We start from the raw sequence: 19,038 nt of genomic DNA, 5'->3' as shown, positions 1-19,038 counted from the left end.
TATTAATCCTTTTCTGTGTGGTTTGAGATGGTAATGCGTAACTTTTGGGACTCTGCTGTATAGAACCTCCAGCTTGACTCACATTTCCATGTGGTGTTTCAATAGAACAAGGCTCTCTCATGGACTTTACCTCGGACTTCAAGGTGGAAGCCTCTTGTTTGCCACAACTCTGAGTTCTGGGCTTAATGTGTGTTGATGAGGGCCTGCTACGGTGTACCCTGGATGATATATCATCCTCTTCCTCTGATGACGACTTCGCTGTTGAGTCAGAGGAGGAGTTAAGGTGTTCCTGGGCCTGAGATCTTCTGAACCGTTTAGATTTTCCATTTTTAGGCTTAACAATGGAATGACATTGTTTACCAACATGGGTCATTGTGTTTCCTTCTCTAGGCATGTGATTGCCACTCCCATCGCCTATATTTGTGATGCCATTTCCTTGATGTATTTTGGATATACGAGAAGTAGAGTTTCCTGCTCCCTTTGGTGTTTCTGATAAAATCACAGGACTTTGCATCAGGGTTTTACGTGTCATTGTGCCACCTTCATTTTTGACCACATGACTTCCTTTGGTATTGTTCTGCATATAGCTGTCAACGCTGTGCTGTGCACTGAGCCACGTTTCCACATGACCTTTGTTGTTATAATTCATATTAACCACACTGGTCTCTGCCAAGGTATCCGAGTGGGGTTGTGATTGTGAACCCCTAGGTGGACACTGTGATATTATATGTTGTTTGTCTCTTGTTTTTATCCCTGTATCATCGCTGCCGTCATCAGCCAGATGCCTACGAGCAACTGTACATGATTTTATAATATGATTCTCAACATTAACAGTTCTTTGGCTGTCTGGGCATTTGTCAGGCATGGTTTGCTGAAATCCTCCGTTTAAGAACGTTTTTACAGCAACAGGCACATGAATGCCATCTTGGGAATGTAGTCCAATCGTCCTTGCTGCACTCAGCTTATATTTATCTTCAACCTCCAGACTAACATCCATTGTATGAGTACTATTCATATAAAATTCTGTGTTAACCATGGAGGATGATGTGTTTGCTAGGGTTTTGTGAGGTTGTGGGGTATCAGGTTTCATTGCTGGACCAGTCAAACGGGCCTGGCAATCAGACTGTTTAGAGCAAACACAGTGGTGGCTAAAAGTAGGATGAGAGAGCAGCAGAGAGTCATCTTTGTCTAGAGGATTTCCTTGAAAAACAACGCACTGATTGAGTGAAAGGGAATCATTTTCTGAGCAGCCTCTAATAGTTTGGAATGAGGGGCTGTCAGAGAACTCACACTGCGCTTGGTTGTTTGGTGTCAGATTTAATTTGATCGTTCGGCACTCAGCAGATGAGGACAGGGAAGTGGAATGATTATTCACGGGCTCTTCTGATGTGCTTTTGGTAAAGTTGTGAGCATCCTCTTTGTTGTGAGTGATGTCAGTGTGCGTGTGCAACTTGCTTTCATTGCCAGCACCCTTGCAGATTAGCATATCTGACATTGTGTTGTCCCTTTGGTCTACCGAGTTTTCACTCGGAACCTCTCCCTGCTCCACAGCAGGACATCTTTTAAAGTCCATCCGTTTCTGTACACTTCTCTCATTTCTCAGTGGCCCATCTCTCCCTCTCACTTCACTGTTATGGCCAACATCAAATGTGGCGGCAGAGTTTTGTTGCATGTTGGAAGACAGGGCACCCAGGCTTTGTCTCCTGCTCTCACTGATGCCGCCTGTGTCCATTGATGACATTTTCAAGTGCTCCTTCACCACTTCAGAGATCTTGAGGTCTATGCCATTACAGATAGCACCCCACTGGCACGTGTTTGTTCTATCATGTTGTTTTCTCTGGTTTTCTTTGTGAGAGTTCCCAGCCTGCATTTCTACAAACCTTTTCACCCCTTTTACATCACCCTTTTCACATTCTTCGCTCTCTCTGACAAAAACACCTTCCTGAGAGCTTGCATAAGCGCTTTTATGACCACATTTAGACCCGTCAGTTATGTTGCAGGGCAGTTCAAGCGTCTCACACATGCCGTCATACATTGGTAATGACACTGCAACCAAATCATCTAGTTTGAAGCTGACATCAGTGCAGTTTGAGTCAAATGTAGACATATCAGTTTCCAGTTCAGATAGTTTCCCATTTACATCACTGGTGTTATTATTGCCATCAGGCCCAATACATTCTGTGCTGTTGATTGGTGTGGAGCAGAATGTTATAGACTCCCCGCTGTTGCTCCTTTTTGGAATTTTCAAGCTACCCATGAAAGCATCCTGTTGGTCTTTGTTCCTCTTCCTGGAATTTTTACAGGCGGATTTAATATGTTCCTGCTCTGTGTGTACGCTGTCCTGCCGGGGGCCTTTGGTTTCAAGCCTCTGCATTGTTTTGTCACTTCTAGGTGACACATCTTTGGTGCTGTTGTCCCCATAGAGTTTCATGTCCTGTACATTTTCTGAGTGGCAAACTTCATTGCATAGTGCAGCATCTTCACCGTTATGCTGGAAGGCACTTCTAATGTCAGACATCTCACTAGATATTTCACTCCTGTTAGAATTTGAAGTCACAAAGGCTTTTGATTCATAACTGGTGTCGCAAATACCAATAGCAGAGGAATTAGTCACATGCGCTTGTGCTACATAAGGCACATCTGTGAAGGACTGATGTAATTGTATTGGCTCCAGTACTGCTGGTGTGGTCTGCTGAGTCTCACAGTCAACGTACGTCACATAAACACTTCCTTCTGAGGGAAACTTGGACAGAAAACCTAAACATGTGTCGCTGCTGCTTCGTTCATCCATAGATGTCTTCCTCATATTTTCTGATTGCATCTCATGACGGTCTGCACTACACTCGAAGCCTTGCCGTCTCATTTCCGTCATCGCTCTAGTGATTGCATCCTCTGGTTGTGATAGAACTTTGGAGTCTTGGAGAGCCAGTGTGTCTGACATGTCACCTGACACCTCTGTGCTCTGCTCCTCCACTGTTATATTTACAGCCTCGGTGCTGGTGGATGCAGAGCTGTAGCTTCCAGATAAGGTTTGACACTCCGACAGATCTATGCTGCTGGGACTGGGACTGCTGCTGCTCTCTGTTGCTCTGGACACCATTCTCTTCTGGAGAAGAAAAACGTCCCTTTGAATCCTGGGGCTGTCTGCTGCATCCGTAGAGGACCATGCATCAGTGAGCACCAGTAGATTTTCTGGTTCCCTAACACTACAGCTGCTGAGAGAGCGAGGGCTACCTGTCGATGTGGTCTGAGTGCTTCCTAATTCTTCATTCGCTTTAGACATCACTGCATCTCTGCATCTGAAATCCGGTGCTTTATGAGAGGTTTGCTCTCTTGTTCCTGTTCCAGTTTCCCCACTCACTCTGGTTTTGGAGCAGGCATGTTGGCTCCAGTGCGCCTCTGCAGGGAACTCGTGGGTTTTCTGATTGACGTTCCTCTCTGAAACGGGACTGATTTCAGGTATCCTGCTCTGCCCTACAGAGAAACATAAGGAATCCCTCACTACTGAGTATGTGGGCACCAGTGTCCGACTCAGTCTCTCTACTGTTGAGTGTTTCGAACAGTTTTCTGTTCCCAAGGAGTCTTTGGACATGTGGCTGTCTTCGCTCTCCCCCTCACTCTGTGCTTCCTCCTCGTGTCTCAGCTGCTCTGTCAGGGCTGTGGCGTAAGCAGAGGACAGGGAGTCCAGGGACAAGAGGCTGTCACCATCAGAGGAACCGTCATCCCTTTCTCGTTCCTCTTCCCCATCGTCTTCGTACCACCCAGCAAACCCCTGCTGCTTCTCCACCCACCTGATGGTGTTGCTCAACAGGGCTTCCGTGCTGTGCCACCGCCGGTGCCTTCCATCCTGAGAGAAAGTGCACTGATTGAGTTCCTCGCAAGAGACGCTTGTTTTTATTGAGCTTTTGTTTCGGCTCATTTTTGTGTCTTTTAGGTTCCTGTTTCTGGTTTGCCTCCAATGAAATTTGCTCGTTGTCTTCACTGAAGGCTTGGAGCCTGATGGGGGTTTTCTAAACACTCTGGACAGGGCTGTCTTTAACCCAGGGGCGACGGAACGCGAGAAAACCTTCTTGATTGTTTCAAGTCCTTTGATACCTTTTTGGGATGGAGTCCTGACATTCTTACCAGCAACACTCTGATAACTTGATTTGTCTTGATCTAAAGGTGCCTTTATGTTCTTGTTGCTGATTGGCTGTAAGGCACGTCTGTGTGGGGACTTAAGACTAACTGATTGACTCTGGTTTGTCTTGAAGGTCAGGCCTCTATTCGTAAGCAGAGGTTTTCTCTCTGGTCTTTCCCGGCAGGGCTGAGCAGGGGGCTCCTCCTTGGAGTTTGTCTGTTTGAGGTTCACAATGGATCCTACGAGGCTCCTGAGACCCTGACTGTGCCCAGAGGAGACAGTACTGGAGCGACTTCTGATCCTCTCTTGTGGAAGACACTCATCAGAAACCCACTTCCTGCTCCCGCTGATATCAGAAGTCGACAAGGAATCCGAAGTCAGGTCAGTAGATCTGTTTCTCTTCAGGAAATGGCTGTTGGGAACAGTTAGAAAAGCTGTAGTAAGTGATTTTAAAAAGCAATGTCATGAACAATTCACTCAGCATTGAAAAGAGACATTTATGAGACATTAATGTTGAGACTTGTTATGTTGATATGGACTCATACAGCTACATCGGACAGATAAACACTGCAAGGATTAGGGGCTTGCTTCCCGCTGTGGCCACCCTCCTTAAAATGTGTCATAATAATGAATAGCTCTCAGTGTAACATGATATCACATGCTGACCTGAAGACAGGGGTGTTTTGGGGGTAGAGCCGGGAGAGAAGGTCTGAAGAGAATGAGTGTCTACGTGGGGCTGGTGTTCGTCCTTTAGGCCGAGGAGGGGACCCGAGCTCAGGGGACTCGGGGCTCTCCAACCCTGGTGGCAGGGCCTTCTCCAGTCGCTGCAGCTCCCTCTTGGCCTCCAAGAGATGGCGCTTGCGAGCAATCCTCTCCAGCTGGTAGTGCAACCGTTTCCTTCGGACGCGGCTCTCGGCACGGCGCAGAGCGTGGTGCCTCAGCAGCTCCTCCTGTACCACCTTCTTCCTGGCTCTAACCACCTTGGACGGAGTGGCTGCAGTGGGACCACCCTGGTCCTCGGACCCCCGGGTTGTCAGTCTCTCTAGGAGAGGGGCGGGGATGAGGTCAGTCTGAACTCCAAACTCCTGGGTCCCTCTCTGCTCTACAGCTGCCAGGTGCCGCTTCTCCTGCAAGATCCACTGATGGACTGTAGAAAGATCAAACATCAATCATAGCAGATAATTATCCCACACAACTTATTTACAATTCAATAAATGACTCTGCCAGTCAAATGTCAAATGAAGAGTTGGGTACCAAGCTGAAAGAACTACTTTTTTTCATTATTAGGCCATTTAAATTATTGTTTGAACATGCTAGCATGGTAATTCTTTTGTATCAATATACTTTATAATGAACTTCAGGTAATGATTGTTTTCAAAGATGCCTCTTTGAATGCTTCTGTACAATGTAATAACCTTTTTTAACAATAATTCTAGTTATTTGTCTTTAGAAAGTGAACTTACTCTCAGTGTGCTGCTGTCGGAGGAGGGCCTGCTCTCTCTCCAGCTCCCTCTCAGCCTGTTTCTGTTCAGCCTGGATCTCCCTTCGCAGACCCTCCACATACTGCTGCTGCTCCTCCACGCGCTGCCTGGGAGGAGGCTCCTCGCTGGGGGAGAGAGGGGCACCAGGCTTTCCCTGGAGATCCTCGCCTACACCACTGGGAGACAAACAAAAATGAAAGGTTTAGGGTGAGAAACGACAAGACAAAACAAATCACAGAGGATACTATAAGCTAAAAGAATAAGGAAAAACACATCCTCCACGACTGATCAAAGGTCTACAGTAAACATATCCTACTGTACAACCAGTCATTTTACATGTACCTCACGCCAGTAGAATTATACGCTCAAAATTGAAAGTTACAGGGCAGCAAACCACTGAAACCACAGAGTGAGTTCTTGGCACAGGGTGTGAGTGGGAGCTACTGTTGTTGGGTTAAGTGCAGTGTGTCTGGGCTGTAGCCAAGCAACGACCCCAGCCTGTCCTGTAAACAAACTGTGACTGCTCATATAAGCACATACTATCATCGAATGGAAGGAAACAAGTATTAAGCATTAGTCTATTTCTATTATATCTACACCAGTGGCACACTTGTGCTTTGTATCAAATATGCATGATGTGAGTTGACAGAACAAGCTCAATCAGGCACATACACAGGGTTAAAGGGGGACACACACCCACGAAAAACATTGACAATGTTTAATTTTGTGTATCTAACCTGGAACCATGGCTGAGAGGGCTGAGGTCAGTGTATATGCAGGTCAGCACACCTTCACTGGCCTGAGAATGGAAACGAAATATAACGGTACAAATACTGCTATGACAAATATCATCCATAAGCCACATAATCATCACAACCCAAGTTTTTCCTTTACATTTACATGTGTCACTTTATTCAATGCAAATATTACCATGACACTTCTATTATTCACAGTGTTTTATTGCATATTGGGGGACATACATTTTCAGTGTTTTTTTTTTTGTCTAAATGTTTTTAATATTGTCTGCGTGAGCAAGTTAAACATTCCGTTTATGTGCTAACATAATTGGCTATACTGTAAGTAATTCTCCCTATCACCCCCATTATATCTTCAACTTTCAATTTTTCCTTATGATCATTTTGAGAATAGAGTAAAAAAAAAAGAACGATCTCCATTACCATTATCATAACATCTCCACCCATCACATCGGATAATGATCACTATTCACTCCGTTAGATAATTATCATCACCAACGTCATCATCATTAAAATGTGAGCTGCACTCACCCGTCTGCGTTCCATGAGGATGGCTGCCTCAGCAGGATGGTTGAAGCGGAATCTGTGGACTCCTCCCAAGGTGATCACTGTCCCTGGAGACAGACAGAGAGTGAGAGGAAGATAGATTCTGAACATAACATAATGCAGACGAGATGATCTTAGCGTGTTGGTGGCAGAAAACAAGTTGTGTTTTTCATGAATTAAACCTTTTTTCCACAGAATGTAATTCTACTTGATTAACCATATGCCCATTTCCTTTGTAACTAACTGTCAATACCATAGCACAGTGATCTCTGACCACTGTCCAATCCAACCATATAAATGCTTTCTTTGGGGTCTCGCCATCAGAGGAACAACTTACTGTTCTCCAGGCAAACACTACAACGCTCAAAAGCATATACTGTATGCTTCACTTGATTACTTTATCTTACAAATATACATTTTAACACAATAAAGTGCAAAAAGCTATCAATTTACAATTACTGATAGAACCTCTTTATTTATATATATATATATATATATTTATATATATATATATATATGAGCTTACAGCATGTACAGTATGCATGTGTTACTCCGGGTGTTGAGTACATATAGTTGGTGAAGTTTGTGTCTACGTGTTTACCAGTGTGAGCATGTTGGTGGTGCCGGAGGGGGACACAGTGTGTGTATGCGAGAAATAATATTGAAATCACCACCAGCTGTGTAGTGAGCGTGTCCGTGTTTTGGTAGAGAAAAGCGGCATGTAGGTCAGAGTGTGTGATGCATTCCAAGTCGAAAAGAGGGGTGAGAGCATAAATATGCATCACTGTGTGTTTGTAATGTGTGTGCGCAGGTGAATGCATGTGCACCCGTTTATACTTTTTGTGTGTCTTCTATTTGTGCTTTTTGTGTTTATTTGTGCTTATTCATGTGTGCGTTGTTTTCTTTCTTTATGTTAATTTCATAATAACACAATTTGATTTGAGGATTAAACTTCACCTTGTGCCAGTCTGCATGGCTCAGTGACCTCTCTGTCGTTGACCAGACAGACACACCCTGGTAATGGCCTGAGGGTCACCACCCCTCCCTGGTTCTCAATCTCACAGCTGGCACTGCCCTGCAGGACTGGAAAAACACAACACAGACAGAGTCAGAAAATGTTGGTTTATGTTGAAGTACTGTCTAATAATGTGGGTTTAATATTTATTCAGAGTGCTTTATAATGTTGGGAGAGCATGTATCATTTATACCTATCTGCGGTTCTTCTAATTGGTCTTGAGGTCCAATGCTGGTTACTCCTTCCTATAACGGAGAGCAGAGATTTAAACATGGAAACCATGCTGTGCATTTCATTCACACAAAACAAGATCGAACACAAATATCAAACATATATTACCCAGGCAGGCCCCGAGCATACATTCCACAACAGATGAAAACGAAAACAGCATCATGTTGTGTTCTCTGCAAAGAACTCGTTTCCTTCGTACTTCCCTACCACTTACAGAAGCTGTCAGGAAACTGATCATTTATTTACAGTGAAGCCCAATCCAGCAGGGATAAAAGGCTTTCTAAGCTTATTTTATCTTCTTAATGTCAGAAACACATGCGTTCCCAGGTGGCCTCAGCTCTTCTTATGCAGGAAGGAGTGCATTGTCAAGACCTTGTCAGGCCTAAGGGCATACATGTCATTGTCAGAATCAGCAGGGCTTAACCCGCCCCCTCCCAGCCTCTGAGCTAAGAGCCTCTGATCCAACCATCTTGGCTTTTACGCATTTCAGAACAAGACACACAGCGAAATCCACAGGACAGTTGAAGGGCAGAGTGAAAAAGAAAAACGAGAGAGAGCGAGAGAGAGAGAGAATGGAAACGCACCTTGTATCGAGAGTTTTTGGCAAGCGGAACAGAGATAGATAGAAGGAAAAGCAGGGAGGGAGAATCTAGTAGACACAAAAGATAAAAGATGGGTTTTAGTCGAGACAGCCGAAAAGTAGCCAAATAGTTGTCATCTGGTTCATGCAAATGTATGTGCGCGTGTGATGCGAGTGAGTGAGTGTGTGATGTGCATCTAAGATAATAAGACAGAAAAGCAAACACAGGGGAAAGAGAAACACTAAAAGTAAGAAATAGTCATTCAATTCGACTAACACCAATACTAATATTAATACTAATGGTTATGCTAATAACATGAGCTGTAACACACTAAAATCAACACTGCATACCCTGAGGTGATAGAAGATGACCCCGGTGCTGAGGACATCTCTGTCCAGAGTGAGTAGGTGTGGTTGCAATGAGTTGATGAGGAAGCCTGCCCTGTCTCTGTTGATATCAACACTGTACTGCTCCAGCAGTGCCTTCTTGTCTCTCCAGCTCTCTGACCAGTCCTTGGTCAGTTCTTCCACCTGAGGATGGGACAGAAAAAATCTGAGTTTTAATTTGAGTGTACAAATGCGACCAAATGGACCCGTTTCAGAGTTGAATTAACATGGAGCATTTTATTATACTGTGTATAATGCAGTTGATGAGCATTTCAGTTAGTTGTTTATGATGATCATAACGAACAACAATATTTAAGATACAACCTATATTGACAGAGAAAATACTGTCTGTTTTGGCTGTTTTTGGTGTTCCTATCACAACCCTTACGGTCTATGACTCATCAACGTGTGTGTGTGTGTGTGTGTGTGTGTGTGTGTGTGTGTGTGTGTGTGTGTGATGTAATAGTGTAATGACAAGAGACTGGACAAACATTAACAGAATGCAAATTTTCCGCAACTATGCAGGCCAACCAGTATCTGTGACTACTCCCATTAATATTAAAAAAAGAACAACAAGAGCGTATGCCATACAGTAAGGAGGTTAGAAGGAGCATAATTGTGCAGAATGAGTGGCAATGTCACCCTCCTTCCCCCTAATTTACATAACTAATTTACATAATAATGTACCGGCGAGATCAATCCAGTACGGCCTGGTGTTGTCAATAGATAAGATCAGATCTCCACACTGTGTTACCTTCAGTTCATTCTGGAACACAATGTCAGAGAGATTTCCATCCCTCTCATCGCTCAGGGAGGGGCTGGGATTACGCTGCTGTCAATGAGAGACAAATGATACTTCAGTTAAATATAGTCTAACTACCTACTCTACCAGCAACATTTCCAACAGAGGTTACAACAGAGAGAATGTAGCCTCTAACCTTGTTGGTATTAATGCAATGTTCTATCTGTTTAACCCGTTAAGACCGGGAACGCATCTGTGTCATTTTTAGACTCCTTTGGCTATTCAAAAAATAGCACATATACAAGCTCATAGCTTGTAGATGTGCTATTCAAATCTTTGAATATATAATTTTTAACTAAACTCTGTACTTCTGGGGGTCCCTGGAACAAAATATTTGACAAATGTTCGCTTAAAAAAATGTATATTCAAAGATTTGCACATTTGATACAAGCAAGATATACAAGCTCATAGCGCGGGCACTCTGTGCCCGCGCTATGAGCTTGTATATCTGCTATTTTTGAATAGCCAAAGAAATCTTATAATGACACAGATGCGTTCCCGGTCTTAATGGATTAACTATTCAGGACCACCGTACCATTTCAAAGCTCAGAAGCATGCTTTTCAGCCTGTCAATCTCCTCTCTCAGTTCCCTGATCAGCTTGACACTGGCATCCTGTAGAGACATATGAATAGTCAGTAGACCGTTTCATATTTCATTTCTCGTGCAGATAATGAAGTAAAACCCAAAAAAAAGCATTTAATCAGGCCACTGCCGTGCCGCCGACAAAACGCAGACAAGAGAAGCTGTGTAAAAGATAATGAACAATACAAGACTGATGTGACGTGACCCTCCTCCCCCCCTACAAGCCAGCTGGAGAACAAACGATGAAGAAGACAATAGCACCGACCTCATTAACGCGAGGTTTGTTGACAATGTTCCTGGCGTGCGCGGCATAGCGCAGGGTGCTGAGGGTCTCATTGTAACTGCTGCCAGAGGGGGACACAGCTGCAAAAGATACACCACATCATGTTAATCATGAAGCATAATCACCTGGAAAGATCCTAAATGCTACCAGCCTTCATTTCAGGATAAACAACACGAGTTAGAACCGGGAAAGCATCCGTGTCATTTTAGATTTTATACGTTGGCTATTAAAAAATAGCAGATGTACAAGCTCGCAGCGCGTCACTTCGTGCCGCGCTGCAAGCTTGTACATCTGCTATTTTTGAACATTTTTGAAAAGTCTTGAAAGTGTGAGAACTACTGATTTAGAAGACATTTGTAGAATCGGCCTCAGGTCTTAAGGGCCTCAGGGTTAAACGTGGTCTTGTCACGTTTAACCCCACATTTTCTTGTACACACCATAATGGACACGTCCAGGACTCACTTCTACAACACAAGTTAAAAGGACCGCACCGGCGGTCTTGACACGTTTAATAGCCCAGCATCTTCTAAACACCAACAACGGAACACGTCCCGGGAACTCACTTGCGATCATGATGGTCTTGGAGTTGCCTCCCAGGCTGTCCTTGAGGAGCCAGGTCAGAACCGAGTCTCTGTAGGGGATGAAGCAGTGCCTCCTCCCTCCAGCAGCAGCACCTCCCCCAGAGAAGGAGCTGCTGTGGCTGCCCACCGTGCTCCCGGTCCCATCGCCCTCGCTGGCTACACTGTTGATACTCTGACAACTGCTGGACATCTGGGAGTTCTGGGCTGAGGGAGGCATGGAAAAGGAGAGAGGTGATGATGGTGGTGGTGGACTGGTGGTGTGTGGGGGGGGGGGGGGGGGGGGGGGGTGGGGGGGTTAGAATAAGGAGAGGAACGAAGGGAAAACAAGAGGCAAGAAGCATGGATACAAAAGAGCAGTGTTGGAAAAAGTACTTAAATGTTTTACTTAAGTAAAAGTATCAATACTGCAATGTAGAAATACTCTGTTACAAGTAAAGGTCTGGAATTCTAAATGTACTTGAGTAAAAGTACAAAAGTATTGGTATCAAAATGTACTTAAAGTGCCAAAAGTAAAAGTACTAAAATGTTTGAAAATAGCAGATCTACAAGCTCACAATCGCGACGCGTTGTGAGCTTGTAGATCGGCTATTTTCAAATAGCCTAGGTATACAATTGGGCTAAGTGGTTAATGTATGTTTTATAATATAATAATTTAAATAACTAGTAACTAAAGTTTTCAAATAATTGTAGTGGAGTAAAAGTACAATATTTGCCTCTGAGATGTAGAAGTAAAAGTATAGGAAATTGTAAATACTCAAGTAAAGTACAAATACCTCAAAATTGTACTTAAGTACAGTACTTAAGTAAACGTACTTAGTTACTTTCCACCACTGCAAAAGAGCGAATAAGTATCAAACAGGAAGTGAAAAGGTAAGTAACAAACAGTATGGAAGGAGCAGCAGCGATAGAGTGAAACATGGAGGGAGTCAAAGACGGAGGAGGTAAAGCAGAGTCATGCCTGATTTATTCTTAGTTGCGTGCAAGACACTGTGCAACCAAGTATAACTCAGGCTTCAGTATAGTAGCAGAAACAATGAGAGAGGTTAAGGACACAGGGGACGGTTCAGCAAAGGACAGTAAAGGAGCAAATACAGCATGTTACAACAAGTACGTACTTTATGTAATGAATGTCAGAATAACCAGTGTACAGATGGTTACGATAACCAAGACTTCAAATTCAATCAATTGCAAAAGTTCAGATAAGAATGAAAAGTCAGAATAATCAGAGTAATAAACAGATGGTGACGATAATAATAAAGACAGCAAATTCAATCAATTGCAACAGTTCAGATAAGAAACAATATTTTTGATTTACCAAGAGCAGAGATGACAATGCCAAGAGTGACTAGAGACTTGTTGATGTTGGAGCCCTCTGTCAGTCTGTCTCTGCAGTAGTGGGGGTCAGCCCTCTCACTGTTACACCCAACACAAAGAAAATTAATGTCCATAATAAAGTTGTGAAAAAGTTGTCTTATGAACAAAATGCAGTAAACCCCAGCATTGCAGTAACAGACCACTAGGGGGCAGCTTTGGCAATGACATCTACTCTTTCAATGACTTACTGTATACTGCAAGTTAAGAGTAGTAATAACACAGAGTAATAACACATTGCCCTTACACTCTAATTGAGGATAACATTATTAAAGAATAACCACACCAAATGGGTATATAACAAAAAAGTACTGAAACGAATGAGAGAGGAAGAAAGACCTCACCTGCCAGCCAGGTCAACCAGGTTGATTTTACTGACAATTTCTGAAGGAAGATTATTCTCTAGGATAGCCTGCAGAGGGAAGCAAAAGTAATCAGATAGAGCCATGCAAACTAACACAGGTCAGGCTGTGATAGCTTGAGCCATGCAAACTAACACAGGCTAAACTGTGATAGAGGTTCACAAAGTTAAAACATAATACAGATGTTAGATGCAAGCTATAATGTAAGATAGAACTATCAGATTTGACACAAGTAGCTCTGATATCAGCAGTGATAATGTACAGTAAGGCTGCCATCGATTATTTTCTTAGCGATTATTCGAGCGTTTACTTTTTCGATCAATCGAATAATTTTGAAGCGTGTTTTATGATATTTTCTTTTTCCTTTTTTACTGTTGTCAATTAATTGAAGGGGAAAAAAATCAAATTTACTTTTTATACTCAACTAAATAGATTAGTTTGGTTAACCACTTAAGCCCTATCTTATACTTTGTTATGCAATGCTGTCGTGCAAAAATGGCATCTCACGTCGCTGTGAAAATCAGCTAATTCTGTATTCTAACACAATCAAAAATCAATTGTTGTATCGACTGTTGCATCCTTACCTGTGTATACTGGATGGAGAAGATGGCATGGGATCTGCTGCTGGCGTCGTGGTTGTGGGTCGCTGCAGTGATGCGGTTGGCGATGCCCTCCTCCAGCAGACTCATGGCCTGTTTGCTGTCAGACACCACATGCTGTGACAGGTCTGACAGGGCAGATCAATGGACAGACCATGAGTAACTAGACATTTGTGTGACCAAGGGCCAAGTTTTGAGCCATAGCCATTAGATCCTATTCAAATGATTATTTTTGAATTGAAATAATAAATGAGTTATCACGGGCCCCACTTTGACACAGACAGGCCCTGAGATAAGCAAGAGAACAGTCAAAACCCAAGCAGTACACACTGGAATCCTCAGAGCCCAGTATACCCAATCCGTTTGGTTACATTTGTACACTGATTTGTACACTAAATTAACAGAGAATTTTACTAATCAGTTTGTTGGAGGTAGAGAATTATCCATAATTACAAAGGAGTAGTGATAGAGACATTTCTTTAGGGCATTGGTTCTCAAAGTGGGGTCCGGGGACAGCCAGGGGTCCTTGGGAGGGTACAAGGGGGTCCCCAGCTAAATTAATCTTAACCCATTAAGACCTGAGGCCATTCTTAAAAAAAAACTATTTAAAAAAATAAAAAAAAATGTTCAAGATTTTTCAAAAATAGCAGATCTACAAGCTCAAGCTCATAGCCAAAGAAATATAAAGTGACACAGGTGCGTTCCAGGTCTGAAAGGGTTAATACAGCATCACAATCATTTTAACCACTTTATAAATATTTTATACGTTGGGTATTCAAAAACAGCAGATATACAAGATTTCAAAAATCTTGAAAGTATTTTTTTTTAACACAAATCTTCTCTTCTGGTGATCCCTGGCACAAAACCTTTTCAGATGTGGTCCGCGGCAAAATATATCAATTTGGGGGTTCTTGACAAGAACAAGTTTGAGAGAACCACCTGCTTTATTAGGCAAAGGAAATGTGTCTCATCAGTACGTGGTATGAACGTGTCTTCCCTCTGGATTCCCTTGCAATGGAAACTACGTCAGACTGCACCACTTCCAGAGGTGAATCATAACAATTAAAGTGTTGCACACACACATAGACATGTGCGTGATTGCACACACACAGAAACAGTCTAATAACCGTCAACTTCTCGTTATAACATTTAGTAACATTAGCCTTTATTTATCATTAGCTTGGCCAATGTGAAGCATGTCAGTTAAATATTTCTGCAGAAGTGAGAGATTGGATGACTGTGATGTGTGGACAGACAAGGACTGGGGGAATGGAGGAAGAGAGTGGGAGCATTAAACACGACAATGTGGTCTCTGTGTGTGTGTGTGTGTGTGTGTGTGCGTGTGCGCGTGTGTGTGTGTGGAGTGGAGTGTGCTCCTTGGAGCCACAAGGAAGTGACCTCACTTCCCCCGGGCCTGCTGGGATTTCTCCTGGTGCAGACAATGAGTGGATGTTGGACTTTAAAGACATACAGAGAGGGGAGGGGGGAGGAGGAGAACTTCAGAGAGAAACAAAGTGGCGTAACGGTTTAAAACAGAGAAAGGTTGCGGTCAGACTGGAGGGGAAAGCAAGGGGGGGATCAAGAGAACTTCCTACAGTAACAGTAATTTCTTTCCAAGAATTTGAGCACATTGGGAGGTCTTTATAGGCTTCCAATGGCGATTTATAAAGATGTGGGTAGCGACAGATCTCCTCACACAACCTCTCCTCAAACACAGCGTCCATAGTAGTACGTGGGCACAAAATCTGAGATGCACGTGGACATGAGCTGGTGACGAACTTTCCGTCATACAGTATGACGCGATAACATGGCTATGCGGATGCAACACGTACAATAGAGAGAGAGAGAGAGAGAGAGAGAGGAGGGGGGTGGGTAGCGATGAAGAGAAAGAGAGAGGCAGGGGAGAGAGAAAAGCTAAAAGGAGGTGTTGGAGTACAGCCACTAAGGCCAATTGTGGATGTAATCAACAGTTGAACTGGGAACACAGTTCCACCACACACACCACAGTGACCTACAAACTAAACATACAACAAACAAGCATTACTCAAAATATTCTAGACTGTCCCAACAGTCCAAATCCACAATTGGACCAAATTATGAGGCTGTGTGTGTATTACATAGAAAAGATTTAGTGTTTAGGGACAAAACATTTAGCCTTGTGTGTCCATTCTCTCCTTCACCTCCCGGAACCACACCCCGAGAATAGTTCCTTTCACAATCAATCCAGCGCTGGTGCTGACTATGCTTGAGTAGAAACGATGGTCTTTGGCCACTGTCTGGGACCTCCATTTACTACTTTGGCCTGAACTGTGGTAGTACTAAACCACAAGACGTTAAACACACATTGTCCTGATCTGAGCTACCACTTAAAAGGGATCAAGCTCAAGTGGTGAAAGCAGGGGGTTGTTATACATAGGAGACATACTCTAGGGTTCTCAACAACTTTGCCGGGTCCCAAAAGTAAGCCATGAAATATTCAGACAAGGCCATGGCTAAAGAACTTGAACGCAATGATATGAAGACATGGTTGAAATTGGCTGAAGTGCTCATTTACAGTAAGGTACTAATGTTTGTTGATCTTTGTTAGTGAGTACTTTGACAAAGATCCAGCAGGATCTAAAAGTGAGTACCGTGTTAAATTTGATGCTTTGCAAGAGTATTGTGCAGGACTTTAGTTTTATATCCATCACTAATTTGTACAGTCATGACTTTATAATATCTGCCTACTCCAAGCTGTAAAAAAATGTCCTTTTTAAGCTTTAGGCTGGGGACAGAATTTCATATATTGTGCCCGGTTAGACTGACAGTTGCCCCCCAGTCTTACCTTGTACGTAGGGTCCTTTCTCAGGATGCTCCCTGACCCTCAGAGAGGTTTTCTTCTTCTGCTCTCCACCGCTCAGCAGGTCTCTCACTCGCTCATTATAGATCTCCAGGAAGCTGCAGGGACAGGAAGGTAAGATATTATATAATATATTGAGATTAGAAACAAACCAGACATAAAGTCAGGAGAGGGTCAGTGTCAACATTGATGGAGTCAGCTATTATGTTAGTTGTAATGGACAATCTACAGTATATAAATAGGGAAATGACAATCAATTTAAAAAACACTGGAATTAGTATAATCTTTGTAATGTTAAATACATTCATTTTATTGTAACTGATAGGAATTTGCATGCTGAACTGACTGAAAGTTATTTGACTCTAACCCTCACTAAACCCTCATTAAATGTATATATGAATTGAATACAAAGGACCCCAATGGAAACAAGCCATAGGCTTTCTTAGGTTTTAAATCCTCTTAGCTGATCTTGCATGTGACTGCAAGTGTGTCTAAATGAGGTAAGGTGGGACAAATCATCTTAATCCTTAGAAAAAGGCAAGAATTATATTTAAATGAACTGTACTTTCCTGTGCTTTTTTCTGCAAACTGCCAATAAAGTATTCAATCAATCAATCAATCAATCAATCAATCACATTCAACATCAGGGAAACTTTCATAATAAGACAACTGATATTTGGTTCATACCTGATCTCCACTCTGCTTGTGTTCTGCCCATCTGGGGAGATGTCGTCAGACCTGAAGAGTCCCTAACATGACAGGAAGGAAGATGGTTAATTGATTATAGTATATTAATACAGTACTTAATGGCTTGTATACTGTTGCATAAAACCGCCATCACATGGAGACCACACATCTCAAAATGTATGGATTCTTCATGGCTTAACCATAACCGTCTTACCTGGCAAATCCTGGGGGTCAAGCCAATGGAGTCCTGCAACCATAGACAAAAAAGCAAATGGAAACAAAATAAAACAAAAAATCTTCCAGTAAATATAAAAACATAAATGTAAAGGATACTATCATGCACTAGCATGCATGATGGGAGAGATTTGTCATTTTCTAAACAATGTGATCAGCTCTGTTGTGCCTGGTAAGATCAACTTAGCCTGGCATTGACTTATTAGTAGGCAGAGATCACGCGGAGTCACCAAATTGCTGGTCAATAATCAAAACGTGGACGTTAACAATTATGTGGCAGAAGCATTATCCAATCAGCTCCTTTATTTTTAAGCTATTATTTGATGGCGAAAGTGGAGAGACAGGAAATGCAGACAGAGTAGGCAGGGGAATGATACCCAGCTGGGAATCGAACCAGGGACTCACTGATCAAGGCATTTTGCGCCCATCTGGTATGCACTCTAACCACTTGACTATCTGCCCTCACATGAATCCTCTTTTTTACTAATTCCATGCAGTAACCCTAATTCCCCTCCTCACCGGTGTTCCCATCATGGTATAAGTCTTCCCAGATCCAGTCTGGCCGTAGGCAAATAGGCACACATTGTACCCCTCCGAAGCTCCTGCCAACACAGACACACCCAGGTCCTGGAACACCTAAGACAAACAAGACACACATAAATAATTAATTTACACCAGGAACCCTTTTTACTTTTTACTTTATTTGTTTATTTAGACAGGACAGAGCATATTAATGAACGTCACATGAACGTAAATACACCGGATTTAGCAAAGATGCTAATTTTCATCCGCAGTCCTCACACAAAACATAAAATCAGAAAAACAGACAAACGGTGGAATACATTTACATAACATTACATAGCCTAAAAATCACACCCTGTGTGAAGGTAGCGGCGCCTTTGATACATTTTGTCATCGATATGTGTTTATAATGTGTTTATAGCCATGTGTCACGTGAAGCTTGACCAATCACTTTGTTGACGGGTCTGACCAATCAGAGCGTTGACGGGTCTGACCAATCAGAGCGTTGACGGGTCTGACCAATCAGAGCGTTGACGGGTCTGACCAATCAGAGCGTTGACGGGTCTGACCAATCAGAGCGTTGACGGTGAACACGGACAAAGTCAGGTATAGAGCAGGACCCGCTCTATACCTATAGAGCTCTAGGGTATCTATAGGGTATAGAGCGTAAAGGTATAGAGTGACTAGCGCCGCTAAAAATAAACCTAAAACATTTTATTTTTTACCCTGAATATACACATATACGTAATCATGCATACACACCCAGGATGACCAATACAAATAGTTACAGGACACAATTACAGGAACCAATTCTTTTAACACTACCTGAGTCCCATAATATCCTATATTAAAATTGGCTAATGGGAGAGCAGGCGGGCCAAATCAGTCAGCTCCATAAATGGGCACAAAAGGGGGCATGCCCATATATGGGCAAATGGGCATATACTGATGACATCAGCGATCTCCATATATGGGTATAAAATGGACACGGACTGACAGACTCTGCGCGAGCAGCGGCAAGGACTCGAAAGAGTGCGGTGCCCGCTGTCGAGTAGTTTGG

General features: G+C 43.0%; 1 protein-coding gene across 1 annotated transcript in view; it reads right to left on the bottom strand.

The window, feature by feature from the left end:
* Nucleotides 1-4: 4 nt before the first annotated feature.
* stard9 (StAR-related lipid transfer (START) domain containing 9) overlaps nt 5-19,038 on the bottom strand; it is a gene marked incomplete at its 3' end in the record, with an annotated part of 41,562 nt that continues 22,528 nt past the window's right edge. The window contains exons 4-22 of the mRNA XM_084044563.1: nt 17,976-18,092; nt 17,437-17,469; nt 17,223-17,284; nt 16,521-16,633; nt 13,682-13,824; nt 13,080-13,147; nt 12,680-12,777; nt 11,347-11,568; nt 10,766-10,863; nt 10,453-10,530; nt 9,870-9,947; nt 9,080-9,259; nt 8,111-8,162; nt 7,860-7,985; nt 6,888-6,970; nt 6,339-6,400; nt 5,584-5,777; nt 4,787-5,267; nt 5-4,532 (exon numbers count right to left, since the gene is read on the bottom strand). Of these exons, the coding sequence (XP_083900689.1) occupies nt 5-4,532; nt 4,787-5,267; nt 5,584-5,777; nt 6,339-6,400; nt 6,888-6,970; nt 7,860-7,985; nt 8,111-8,162; nt 9,080-9,259; nt 9,870-9,947; nt 10,453-10,530; nt 10,766-10,863; nt 11,347-11,568; nt 12,680-12,777; nt 13,080-13,147; nt 13,682-13,824; nt 16,521-16,633; nt 17,223-17,284; nt 17,437-17,469; nt 17,976-18,092 (6,816 nt within the window). The remainder of the gene's footprint in view (nt 4,533-4,786; nt 5,268-5,583; nt 5,778-6,338; nt 6,401-6,887; nt 6,971-7,859; nt 7,986-8,110; nt 8,163-9,079; nt 9,260-9,869; nt 9,948-10,452; nt 10,531-10,765; nt 10,864-11,346; nt 11,569-12,679; nt 12,778-13,079; nt 13,148-13,681; nt 13,825-16,520; nt 16,634-17,222; nt 17,285-17,436; nt 17,470-17,975; nt 18,093-19,038) is intronic.

The sequence above is a fragment of the Gymnoscopelus microlampas genome (assembly GCF_963454915.1).
Source record: "Gymnoscopelus microlampas genome assembly, chromosome: 20".
In the NCBI taxonomy this organism is placed as follows: Eukaryota; Metazoa; Chordata; class Actinopteri; order Myctophiformes; family Myctophidae; genus Gymnoscopelus; species Gymnoscopelus microlampas.
The sequence above is the reverse complement of the archived record's forward strand: the minus strand, read 5'-3'. Positions and strand labels throughout refer to the sequence as shown.